We start from the raw sequence: 13,867 nt of genomic DNA, 5'->3' as shown, positions 1-13,867 counted from the left end.
CACCTGGAGTGATCTAAATGTCTTTCCCCTGGGGCCTATCATTAGATCGGAGATGTAAGCTATTCCCCTCCTAGCCCATTGAGTAAGATTTAAGTCTGGGATAACAGCTGTGAGGCATGTTATTGGTAAAGAAAAAGTCTTCCCCGGATGATGTATCCGGGGTATCCGTATAAGCATATCCCACGCTTTCAAAGAGGCTAACATAGTGGGAGACAGTCCGTCTGGAGGTCTAGATGGAAGAACAGATGCCATTAGAAGATCATAGAGACTCCCAAGGGCATATTGAATTTCCTCCAGTTCTTTCCATCTCTTGGCTGGTGAACTGGGGAACCACGTCTTAATTTGTGTTAGAATAGCAGCTGTATGATAGTCTCTGACCACTACATTTCCCACCCCCCCTGCCCCTCTAGAGGCTATGGAATTCCTAAATGCCCACCTTGCTTTCTTGCCTTTCCATAAGAAACGGTTGATCAGAGCTTGGATTTTAACAAAAAAGGAGTTAGGTACTGGGATGGGGAGCGTCCTGAACAAGTATATTATTTGTGGGAGGACCATCATTTTAAAGGCCGCCAGGCGGCCCGACCACAGCAGTTCGCTTTTAGCCAACTCCTGTAGCTTAGCCGGGAAGGATGCCAGGAATGTTGTATAGTTGTACATATATAGTTCCTTTGATGTAGCTGTCAGTGTGATACCCAAATATTTAATTCCTCTGTTGCTCCAGGTGTATGGAAACCGTGAACTGAGTGAACATCTTACTCCATTGCTAATCCCCATACCCAATATAAAAGACTTATTTTCATTGACTTTGTAATACGAGAGTTTCCCAAACATTTGAAGTGTTTCATGTACCGCAGCCAGGGAAGTATTGGGGTTTGTAAGCATCAAGATTATGTCGTCAGCAAAGAGGCTGACAACATGTTCCGTTTTAGACGTGGGGAATCCACTTATGTCGCTGTGGGTTCTGATATGTGAGGCAAGGGGTTCCAGAATTAAGTTGAAGATCAAGGGTGATAGAGGGCACCCCTGGCGGGTACCATTGGTGATTGTAAAGGGTCTAGAGAGCGTCCCAGAGGTAAACACCCTGGCCGATGGTGTTGAATATAGGGCCAATATTGCAGAGAGGATGGGTCCAGTGAACCCAAACCTCTTCAGGACCATCTCCATATACCCCCAGTGGACCCTATCAAAGGCCTTCTCTGCGTCCAAAGCGAGGAGCAGAGAAGGCCTTCGTTGTACCTGCGCCAGGTGGACAACATTGATCAGCCGCCTCGTGGCGTCTGAGGCCTGTCTCCCCTTGGTGAATCCGACTTGGTCGGGGTGAATCAGTACAGGCAATATGTCCACCAGTCGGCATGCAATAAGTTTGGCGTATAATTTAATGTCGCTATTCAATAATGAAATGGGTCTAAAGTTGGCCGGTGTATCTGGGTCCTTCCCTGGCTTGGGCAAGGTCACGATAAGTGCTTCTAACATTTCTGAAGGGAAGGACGAGGAGGCGGCAGCTTTGCTAAAAACTTTTTCAAGGTAGGGTGTCAGGATAGTCTTAAACATTTGATAATATTCCCCCACAAATCCATCAGGGCCTGGGGACTTGTTGGAGGGGAGGGAGTCGATAATTTTTTGGATCTCCATAATAGTGAAGGGGGAATTTAGGGACTCAATTTGTGTCGGGGAAAGATGGGGCAGGGACACTTTGCTCAGAAAGTCATTTATCATATGGGCATTGGGTTGATACGTGTCTTTGTCTTCTTTTAAGTTATAGAGAGTGCCATAGTAATGGCTGAAGGCATCTGCCACATCTTGTGGATGAAACAATTTTGTCTTGTGTAAGGGATGAAAAATGTATGGGATTCTGGTTTTAATTCTTCGCCCCTTAATTTTGTTTGCTAGCATTTTACCAGCCCTATTACCCTGTGCATAGTAGGACATTTTTAGCCTTTTGGAGTGTTTCTCAAAATCCTCTAATAGGAGGAGCCTGAGTTCACTTCTCAGTTGTGTGAGCCTTGTCGACAATGCCTGTGAGGGATGTTTTTTATTTTCACATTCTCCCTTTGTAATTTCCTCCGTGAGTTCCCTAAGTTTTTTTATGCCGCTGCCTCCTCGCCCTGGCCCCCAATTGGATAAGTATCCCCCGAATATATGCCTTATGGGCGGACCACAAGGTGAAATGATCCTGGGTATGTGTGTCGTTTATTTCAAAAAATTCTTTTAGGTGTTTTTCTACAGTTTGTCGCACATCAGGTTGTTGTAACAGAAACGTATTAGCCCTCCACACAGGGGGAGGATTGGTGGGCGAAGCATCTTTAAGGGATATAGAGATTGACGCATGGTCCGACCATGTTATGTCGTTGATAGATGCGGAGACAGCCCTAGTCAGGGTGTTGTAGTCAGTTAAAAACAAGTCTATCCTCGTATAGGTGCGGTGCGGAGCCGAAAAGAAGGTAAAGTCTCTTTCTCCAGCATGGAGACACCTCCATACATCGAACACCTCCGCACTGTGAATAGATCCCTGAAGTGAAGTCCCCATCCTGTGTGCTTTGGTCGTGGAGTCCATGGCTAGGTCTGGTACAGCATTGAAGTCCCCACCCATCACTAGAAGACCTCTCTTAATATTTTGAATTTTCCTCATTAATTTGTTGAAAAAGTGTGTTTGGTGGGCATTCGGAGCGTAGACGTTGACAATTGTGTACGTCACTGAGTTGATATCACACACCAGGACCAGGAATCTCCCCCCAGGGTCCGCCAACTCCATGTGTAGCGTGAATGCTACCGTGTCCCGTATAGCTGTTAATACCCCTTTCGTTTTGGTGCAAGCGTTAGCAGCGAATACATGGGGGAAATTTCTGTGGGAGCACTGGGGTGGGGATTCTCTACTGAAGTGTGTTTCCTGGACGCAAATGATGTCACTCTTATGAAGCATGGCTTCCTTCCACATGGACCGTCTCTTGACAGGGTGGTTTAGACCCCTAGCATTAATAGATAAAATTGTAATTGGCATTTGCGTACCAGGGAAGGTGTGTATTTTGTAGCAGGATCAATCCCTGAAGGGCCGTGGCCCCTCCTGTCAGGCTCTGTGTCAGTGACTGTTTAGGTTCGTGAACAAGACTACTCACTGCGTCCCCGAATTGGCAATTAACTCTGGAGACGTCCATCCAGGCTGTACGTCCATGGTGCGAAGATTGAGCGTAGTAACCAGCAGATTTCCAGCTTGAGGATTCATTGTCATCTGTATGTATCCAAGAATAAAAGAAAAGAGAAGGAAACAAAAAAGTAATGCAAAAACATAGTTGGGATATCAACGGACATCCAGCCATTTCCATGGCAACAGAAGATACCACATAAAGGTCATGCCCGGGTGCAGCTGAATGCTGCTCAGGTTCAAGAGGGGGTAAGTTCATGCCCAAAACCCATCGCGGTAACCACGAGAGACCTTAAAGGTCCTATTCAAGGACTAAGTGGAGATTACTTATGTGATTTGGCGTTACGTTGTGTAACCTGTTTCCACCCAGGGGTGACACTCTCTCTTTGGGTAGTTGGTTTGTCATTTTCGCTGAAGCTCGGCAGGATCTCCCATTCTTTCAGTAGCTTGATTCCTTTGTCCACTGTGTCTACATTAAATGATCTATCTTTGTATGTGATGACAAGCTTAGTGGGAAAGCCCCATTTGTAGGGGATACTGTGGTTCCTCAGAGCTTTGGTTATAGTGCCAAGATTCCGCCTTTTTTGCATGGTGTGTTGGGATAGATCAGGGTAGAATTGCAGGTTTTGAAATCTGGAGGGTATATTATCATTTCTGCGCATTGCCTGCATTAGCTGCTCTTTCACATGAAAAAAGGTCATACGTAGAATCACATCTCTGGGTATATCAGCAGGTAGGAAGGCAGGTTTTGGCAGCCTGTGGATCCTATCTATTGTGATGTCTACTTCGGTAAGGTTAGGGAGGAGAGACGAGAATAAGTCAATCGCATACGATCGCAGATCCAGTGGTTGTATTGACTCAGGGACTCCCCTTATTTTCATATTGTTCCTCCTGGATCTGTCTTCAATGTCTGCTAACTTATTTTTGATCCATGCACTGCTCTCTTCCTGAACTTCACTAGCATCCACTAGGCTATTGATGGTGGAAGCATACTCCCCCATCTTTGTTTCGATGTGTTCCACCCTTCCTTCCACCTCTCTCAGCTCCCCACTCACTCTATGCATACAGTTCATCATGTCTGCCTGTAGTGAACTACGTAGTGTCACCAACATGTCCCTAAGTACAGTGTCCATCACAGGCTGATTACTAGTAGGGAACGTGGCAATGGAGTCTGGTAACTCACGTGTGTCATCCCCTGATTCTGACAAAGGACTCACTGCAGGGCCGCATCCAGCGCCATCCAACCTCATCCGAGCTTTTGCAGGGCTGGCGGAAGGAGAAGGAGTGGATTGTTGGTCTCCTTGAGGGGACATCTGTGGTCTGTAGTCCAAGCGGGCTCCCCCTCTGCTTCTGGCCTGGTTGTTGGGTACGGGTGTCGAGGCCGCGCCGGCGCCATCTTGCCTGCCTCCGTCCCTCGGGACTGTAAACATGTCCATCAATCGCTGGGGTTTCACGGAGCCCTTCCGTTTGTTAGTCATGGTCCCCGAGTGTGCCCAGATCAGATCGCCCAGTTGTAGGGCCAGAATTAGTCCTTTTTTGGGTTGTTTAGTGCCGTTTTTCGCTCGTGGATTGCGGAGCTCTCTCTCTATGCTGCCATCCGGCTCCGCTGCAGGCCACGCCCCCACTCAAGGGAATTTAACCACTTTAATACCGGGTATTTTCACCCCCTTCCTGCCCAGTTTAATTTTCAGCACTGTTGCATGGTCATGCAACATTTTACCCATATGAAATTTTTATCATTTTGTTCACACAAATAGAGATTTATTTTGTTGGTTTTAAGTCACCACTGTTTTTTTTTTTTTTTTTTTTTTTTTTTTTTTTTTGCTAAATAAACAAAAAAAAAAAGAATTTTCTTTGTTTCTGTTCTAATATTTTGCAAATAATACATTTTTCTTCATAAATTTAGGGAAAATGTATACCGCTATCTTTTTTGGTGTTAAAAAAAAACAAATGTATATTTAGTCTGTAGGGAAGTTAGAGTCCAAAAAAAATGGTATATACAGTATATTTGAAAAGCAATTAATCCTGTTGTACTTGTGGCCTAATTTCTTGAGGCCCAAAAATGGCAGGATAGTACAAATATCCCCCAGCGTCGTCGTAGAACTAGTGTGGCGGTGATCAGGGACACTAAACGGTGACATTGTGTTTTTTTATTTATTTTTTACATACTGTGACCAGAGCAATACAGTGTTTACTATAGTAACATTGTACTACTCTGGGGAGGTGATTAGGGTTTTTTTTTTTTTTATTACACATAATGATTGCTTAGAACTATGAAAATCACTGTTCTAAACAAACCGATTCATTCAGTGTGTTGTGATTAGCTATGATTGGCCACAGCTAATCACATGGTACAGATGGGCTGTGATTGGCCCTGTTTGTACCATGTGATGTTGCCAATCACAGCGTGCAACACAATGGTACAGATTATGCCGCAGCATGGCCCATGCGAGGCGTGTCCTGGGGGAATATATGACATCCACAAAGAACTGCGAATGTGGACAATATATATGCGAATGACGGCCAGGCAGGAAGCAGGTAAGAAATGTAATGTTAACACCTTGCAGCAAATTAGAATCCATCTTTCATTAACCTATTCCATTGGGATCCAGCCCTCTAGATTTTAGTAATGCCGGAGGCATTTTATGGGCTTCCTGGTCATGTGATTACTGTGTTTGACACTGTTACAATGATACAAAGCCCATGCCACTAGTTCCTGATCTAGTTCCACAATAATCCTCCGCTCACAGCAATGACATTGGATGATATCAATGACATTTCCAATTACTTTGCCAAGCATCAAATGCACACAATTTCATTCTAATGTTTAGTGATTGCAAACCCCGTGAAAAAGTTGCCATTGTGCCAATTGGTGCATAAAGGTAACTTCATCTTGGCATTGCTTTACCAGTTTACTAAAACTTTTCTCCCCTGTGTGCATCCAATTTACCAACAAAAGGGGAATTACACCCTTTTAAAATGTATTTGAGCTTTACCATTCCACTGTTACATGAAAGTCGAACTAATGTAGTATTCTAATCCGCAGACTTTGTGGATTTTAATTAGGACTAAAAATATATGGTGGGTGCACTAATGTAACTGATATAGTGGGAAAAATTACAATTATTTTCATTTTTTACTATTTATTCCCAGCAAAAAAACAAGGAAATAAAGATGTATGTATCCAAAATTGCTACCAAATTAAAGCTCTATCTGTCCATTTAGAAAAAAAAATCTGGTAGAATACAAAACCTAAAAGCTATATATATATTTTTTTTAGGCTTTTTTAACGCAGACTGCTAGACAGGACAATTTGGTTGTTTGCAGGCTGGTCGGGGAGTTGAGCTGGGAATTTTCTTTGTTTTTGTATGACATGTGTCACCCATCCACGTGCTCCTTGCTGTGAAGGGCAGGTTATAGGTGTGGGCAGTGGCCATTTGTACTAGTCAACAAAGTACCTTGCAGCCACTGCAAGGTCAGATTTGCCAGTTTTAAAACAAAATACAAGGTACTTGGTTACATACTGTATAGCTCTAAATGACTCCCTGTTTTACTATGACAGAGTTTGCCAGCAGGTGGCAGGTCAGACTTGAATTTGGGCTTTTTGCTTTCAGATTTTAGTTTTCACTGCTACTATTTTTTTTTTTTTAGTTGTTATGGTAGTTTGCATTGGCCTTTGTTCTAGGGTTGCGCTGATACCGAGTATTTGTACAAGTACTCGTGCAAATGCTCCGATACCCGAAAAACTGGTCCCCTATAAATAATAATTAAACGGATTCCCATATCATACGGGTATAGTCCATTCAATCAAAGTAATTGTAATGTAGAAAACTGTGTCCATGAAGCTGTATATTACTAGCAGCTGTTACTCATTGAAGATCTGAATGAGGCTGGGTTCACACTACTACACTACTTTCATCCTACTTTGCTCTGCTACATTGGTCCTACATTTATCCTACATTGGTCCTACATCCATCCTACTTTCATGAACAGGATACTACTTTGGTCCGACTTCAATGATATTCAATGGGTTGAAGTAGGATCAATGTAGGACCAAAGTAGTACAGGGAGCATTTTCAAAGTCGGACCGACTTGTGTCGGACCAGTTAAGACGGCTCTCATAGGGAAACATTGATTTTCACACGTCATGCGACATGAGCTCCCAATGTCGGAGTGTTTGTCGGACAAGTGTGAACCCGGCCTAAGATATGTATCCACAGTGTTGGGTAGGCAGCTTGTAAACAGACAGGTAGTGTGATGGTTATAAGGAACAGTGATTGCAGTAGTATTCCAAAGCAATGTAACACACAGGTTTACTCACTGTTTGCTGTCACAAATAGCTCAGAATCGCAGCTATTCCATCCAATATGTTGTCACAAGTTGCTCAAAGGGATTGCAGCCAATCCATCCATCTGTGTATATCCACAACACTGAGTGCACTGCTCATTACTAGAGTAGATGTAATAAATGTCCGGTGAAATAATTAGTGATGATATCCGGTGAAACAACGGTTGATGCCAATGTCTGGTGTAACAATGGCTGATGCCAATGTCCAAACAGGATATAGAATAATCTCCAGTCTCTAATCTAAACGGTTAAAGCAGCTCCATGCGGAGGGTTGTGATTGTCCTCAGTGTAGACAATTGATGTCTCCATATCATGTCCTCCAATAAGCTGCATAATGGCTCAAAGTGTAGATATCGCTGAGCTAAAGGGGGTAGCAAAGCTCAACATGTACGAGGGGTGCCAATCCCAAAGAGTTTACATGTTTCGTTCCATGTAACTCGGAACTTCGTCAGAACTGGGGAACAGTTTACCAGCACTCCTTTAAAAAAGGGGCCACAACCTACCCTTAATTACTCTAATAAAACTCAGGTGCTACCGGCCTATTTTCTTATTAACCATTTAAGCCCTTAAAATTTCCACTCGCCTACTAGCATTTGGCGAGTGGATTTAAGCTGGGGGCGAGTGATGACAGGGCTGCATGACCAATCTCCCTCCAATCTGTGCCTACACTTAGAGTCCCGATGAGATTGGCAGCCGTAGAGGAAAGGTGCATGCTCGGGAAAAGTAGTCTGTTGAGCCGCGCACAGGCAGAGCAGTACACAGTATGACCTCTCTGAGCCTGCCCCCCTCCCCCGGGCCCCGACCAATGTAGATGGAGAGCAGAAATTAATGAGTGAGGTGGAGGATTGCAAAAATTACCACTCGGGTGCAGCGCTCACTGAAAGTTGCCCTGACATGAGAGCGGCAGCCTTGTGCAGTTGTCTTCTCCTTGTGCTCTATGTAAGTGTCCAACAGTTCAGCCTGAGCACTGTGAACAGACTGGTCTCAATGTGTGCTGTGTGCTGTCAGTGTGCGCTGTGCTATGGTGTCAATGGCTGTGCAGTTGTGTGGATCTCAGCGCTGGATTGTACTCCCTCCCGCTGTGCTGCAGCTCCTCTCCTCTCTGCCAGCCTGAATAAAAGGGGGAAGTGGGGACATGCAAGCGTGGAGTCGCACACACAGGCTCCTGATGATGAGATGAATGGGAGAGAGAGAGAGGATGGATGGGAGTTGCAGAGGAGACAGCAAGAGAATGGGGAAGAGACCCAGTTCTAGTGCCCTGTCCCTCTGGTCTGCCCCAGTGCCCTGTCCCTCTGGTCTGCCCCCAGTGCCCTGTCCCATTTTGTTAAAGTTGTTGTTGCTAATATTTAATTTTGTAACTTGATTCTGCATAAAACATTGTCATTCCATGAGATAATCTACGAGGGCGTGTTTATGGGTGCAATTAGGCGCAGGGCAGTGTATGAATTAGGTGGGGCAACTGGTGGCGTGCAACTCTTGAGGCCTGGCTAGTAGCTTGGGGCTTGAAATTTTGAGCCCTGAACCATTTCATGTGGATCACCTAGTGCTCAAACCTTTTAAAAAAAAAAGTGTTGTCGTGTGCTGCCCTGCACAAACAAAAAACATCTCCCTAATGGAGTACAAAAAAAGTCATGCATTCAGACACCCATATCATGCATACCTTTCAATCATTGGCGTGTCATTGGATCAAATATCCAAACTATGATCCATTGGTGGTCCGATAATTCCCCATATCAGATCTACAATATAGTTGGTCCATACACCATCCAATCTCCATTCGATGGACCCGATGTAGGAAACCAAACATTAGTAAATATTGGATATGGTTCTATTTATAGGGCCAGATTCAGAAATCACTTACGACGGCGTATCTCCAGATACGCCGTCGTAAGTCTGAGTGTGAGGCGTCGTATCTTGGCGTCTGATTCAAAGAATCAGATGCGCCTCACGGTTGCCAAGATGCGAGCGGCATAAGTCTCCTACGCCGTCGTATCTTGGGGTGCATATTTACACTGGCCGCTAGGTGGCGCTTCCGTTGATTTCCGCGTTGAATATGCAAATGACCTAGATACGCCGGTTCACAAACGTAGTTCCGTCCAGCGCATCTATATATGCCGTTTACGTAAGGCGTCGGTCCGGCGTAACTTTACCCCTCATAAAGCAGGGGTAAGTGATGTTGGGTATGGACGTCGGAAACGTCGGAACAGCGTCGTATTTTACGTCATTTGCGTAAGTCGTCCGTGAATGGGGATGGGCTTAGGTTACGTTTACGTCGACTAAACATTGAGCCGGCGTAATTTACGGAGGAAATTCAACGTGATACTGAGCATGCGCCGTTCGTTCAGCGCGTCATTTACGTGGGGTCACGATTCATTAACATACAACACACCCACTACCAGCCTAGTTTGAATTAGGCGGGCTTACGCCGGCCCATTTACACTACGCCGCCGTTACTTAGAGCGCAAGTTCTTTCTGAATACGGGACCTGCCGCTCTAAGTTACGGCGGCGTAGTGTATCTGAGATACGCTACGCCCGCCTAAAGATAGGCGATTCTTTCTGAATCTGGCCCATAGTTATTATCCCATAGACAACACATAATTATCGTATACTTATGATAGAGGGGGGAATTATTATTTTTTTTTTTTAAAAAGACAGGAAGGGAGAAAAGAAATGGGCAGGCTGTGTAATATGTAGCGCACTGGACAGAATAGCCGACACACAACACAGTATGCAAATAATTAAATTAGCCGAATGTGATGGCGTGGGATATTTCACTAAAAACACAAATGCATGTCGCACACTGTGTTAAGTCATATTTCTATTGCACACACAGGCACATAGATTCTTCAAGATATACTATCCATCCACTGCCCCTCCGTTCATACATATTAGGAGAGGCTGAAGCATGTACTCTTCATACACGGACATCTGTCCTACCAAAGTACATCCCTTTCTCTCCCATAGGCAGACCAGCTCAGTGACGCATCCATGGATTGGCATGACAGGGCAGCCAAACTATGCCTACATGAACCAGACAATACAGCTATAGAGGGTGACCTACAGGTGGATACATTCTCTAGGTTGCCCTCATATACATCCAGAATATTATGCGATTACTACACACTGTAAGGCCAAATTATTTTATGGCCACTTTAGAAGCAATAGCTGAATTACCCATAGATACATTGAAAGATTCACTCTATAGCACAAGGGGGGGGGGAGTGGTTTCTATAGTAGGCTAATCAATCTAGTGGAAGGCAAGTGCTCCGTATCTCACAAAAGCACTGTAGAGAGGTGTCACTGTTTAACCCCTTAGGGGTCATGGAATCCAATAGAAATATCCACTTAGCTTCCCTCTGCTGTAGGGTTTTTGCCCAGCTCCCCTTCTAGCGGAGGTCCACCTGAATTATTTTTTTTTTTTTTTTCGTTTTTAAGCCAGCAGCTACAAATACTGCAGCTGCTGACGTTTAAAAAATAGACACTTACCTGTCCAGCACGCACGCGATTTTGGCAGCTGAGGCCTGAGCAATCGCTCATCTCTCAACTGCCCCCGCTGCCATCCTCTGTGAGGGAATCGGGAAGTGAAGCATTGCGGCTTCACTGCCCGATTACCTACCGCTCATGCGCTAGCGGCACGGCCCATCCTTACTGTTCCATGCTCTCTCCTGAGACCAGTGTGTTTCCCTGGAGACAGCGGGGGGACCGTGGAGTGGTGTGACTCCCACAGGGAGTCTATGCCTGGAAGTAGGTGCAAATACCTGTCTTAGACCCCCCTCCCCCTAAAAAGGTGCAAAATGTGACATCGGACGGGGGGAGGGTTCGGAAAGCAGAAGTTACATTTTTGGGTGGAACTCTGCTTTAATTCTGCATAAAACATTTAACAGCGTAGTTTCATGAGATAATTTATAAGGGCGTGTTTAGGGGCAGGGTAGGGGTTGGGTGGGGCAACTGGTGACGCGTAACTCTTAAGACCTGGCTACTAGCTCAGGACTTGAAATCTTTAGCCCTGAACACCTGTGTTGTTTTAGTATTCAATCTTTGCATTTTAAAGGTGTGTACAAGCACATTGTGATGCTAGCTTTATAAAATATGAAAACTCAGCACTTTAGAAGGTGCAGACTTCGGGGTTGTCAACCATTACAAATTTGTGGATCACTGACTTGGGGGGAAAAAAAACTTGTGCTTCGCAGGTGTCCTGACACCCTAATTTCCACATAATTGAAACATAGAATGCTCCACGAGTAGAATTCCTTTCTCCAGGAAACCCAAGGCTCCAGCATAGAATATACAATATGTTGTATGGATGTTTGTTAAAAAAAAACATTGTTTTTAGACTATCCTTTTTCAACCAGGGTGCAATGTCATCCTGGGCGGCCTTTTGGATTCTTCGAGGGTATCTTGGCAAAATGCCTGAATATGCTAATAAATTGTCAACAAGCCAGAAAATTGATCAAACCTACCTTCTTGTTAGTCAAAGCCACAGATTTTTATTGTGTGGCATTACAACTTTGGGCACAATGGGGGTCAGCACTGGCATTCTAATAACCAATGACAAACAGCACTGGGGTCACATTGGCATAGAGAGGGAAAGTAACTGAGGGGGAAGAGAAATGCTAGTCAGGTGGAGGAATAAATCCCCTCTAATGTTGAGTGGCCCTCGCGTGTGATTGCTGCTGCAATATGGCAAACTATTAGTTTAGTCTTACATTTTAGAATGTGGTGCCTCAATATTTGTGCATAATTTTAAAGTGTGCCTTGACTGATAAAACAAAATTGAGAAACACAGGTTAGAAAATGCTAAGATTATTATAATAAAAAAATGCTCTTGTCCTATTTTTCTTAGAGAAAACATTGTGGCTAATTTAATGAAGACAACCAAGAAGAACTACGATTCCTTTGAGAATGAATTGGAAGACTATATAAAAGTCCAGAAGGCTCGAGGCCTGGCACCAAAAACTCAGTTTAGACCAGAAAAAGATCAGCAAGACAGTGCTGAGGAAACAGAACCTGTACCAATTCATCCACCAATTCATCCACCCCCTCATCCACCCCCCCATCCTGCTGCTTACAAATACCTTGGTCATAAAGCCAGACCATACCCACCCTTTAATCCCCATCCTGCCATTGATCCTAGAATGGCTAGCTGGGAACTGGCTTACTGGCCGCCAAAACCGCCAAGAATGCCCATGAAAACAGCCCCACCCAGAAAACCGCCTCCCTCCAGCCCCGACTCCAGTGACTACTCTTCCTCCGATGACAGCAGCGACTCCCACAAAAAGAAGCACCATAAAGGGGAACACCGAAGCAAAGAGCGGAAACACCACAGCAAATCAAAGCGAGAAAATGGAAGCAGCGACAGAAAGAAACGGAAAATTGAGGAAACCGATTCGGGCAAAGAAGACAGCGAAAAGGAAAAGAAAACTGAGGCTTCTGGAGATAAATTCAAACACAAAAAGGAAAAGAAAGATAAGCCCTCTACTGAAAAAGAGAGCAAAAAACACAAAAAGCCCAAAAAAGCAGCGGACCAACGAACAGAGGAGGAGCTGTTATGGGACGAATCCATCTTGGGTTTCTAAACGCCTCTAGAGTAATTGCTATATTAAAAAGATATGTTAAATATACTTCAGAGAATCATAGCTTAAAGGACTTGGGAGCGGACGACTTTATTATACAATCTTTCGCTTCTCTGAATATGAATAAGGTCAGCAAGAGAAAGTAGTCCACCGTCTGGCATATATGGCAGGTTTTTGTCTCAACTAGAATGCCGTCTAATTTATTTTACTTTTTTTTTTTTTACTTTTTTTTTTCTCAGCCAACTGATTGTTTTTCTTTTACACTTTATACTTAAGTTAGGCTCCAAAGTCTCTCAGCTGCTATACAGAGAATTTATAAATTTGTGATGTTCTTATGAGTAAGTTAGCAACTTTTTCTATCAGTAAAAAGAGACATCTAGATATTTTGTCTTTTTATTGTGTTTTTTTTATTGCCTGGGGTGAACTCTGCTGATTTTGAAGGTTATCGTTTATCCGGATTATGGTTTAGCTGGTGGTAGTTAAGCTGGCCATACGTTATACAGTTTTATTATTACATTTTCTTAAGATTTACCTTCAACTATGTAGTGCAAAGCCTGCATAATTGTGCACAAATTTAAAGTGTTTAGGTGTGACCCCATATGGTTTTGGTAAATTTAAAGTAAAATCGTATAATGTATGGCCAGCCTTAATCCCATTAAACTGTACTTGTTCTGAAATGTTGAAGGCATTTTTCTACTCCTGTTAGTCTACTCGGCTCTAATGTGCACCCGGAACATACCCAAGCGTTAATATCTACACAGGTAATCCAGTCACCTTAAAGAGGAAGTAATCTTCCCCTAACATTTA

General features: G+C 44.1%; 1 protein-coding gene across 1 annotated transcript in view; it reads left to right on the top strand.

Moving 5' to 3' along the window:
• The window catches only part of LOC120924472 (zinc finger matrin-type protein 1-like), a 79,042-nt gene extending 65,599 nt beyond the window's left edge, over positions 1 to 13,443 (top strand). The window contains exon 8 of the mRNA XM_040335458.1: positions 12,331 to 13,443. Within this exon, the coding sequence (XP_040191392.1) occupies positions 12,331 to 13,063 (733 nt within the window). The 3' untranslated portion in view covers positions 13,064 to 13,443. The remainder of the gene's footprint in view (positions 1 to 12,330) is intronic.
• Positions 13,444 to 13,867: the final 424 nt, after the last annotated feature.

Source organism: Rana temporaria, chromosome 1 (assembly GCF_905171775.1).
Source record: "Rana temporaria chromosome 1, aRanTem1.1, whole genome shotgun sequence".
Lineage (NCBI taxonomy): Eukaryota > Metazoa > Chordata > Amphibia > Anura > Ranidae > Rana > Rana temporaria.
This window is presented reverse-complemented; position numbering and strand designations above follow the sequence as displayed.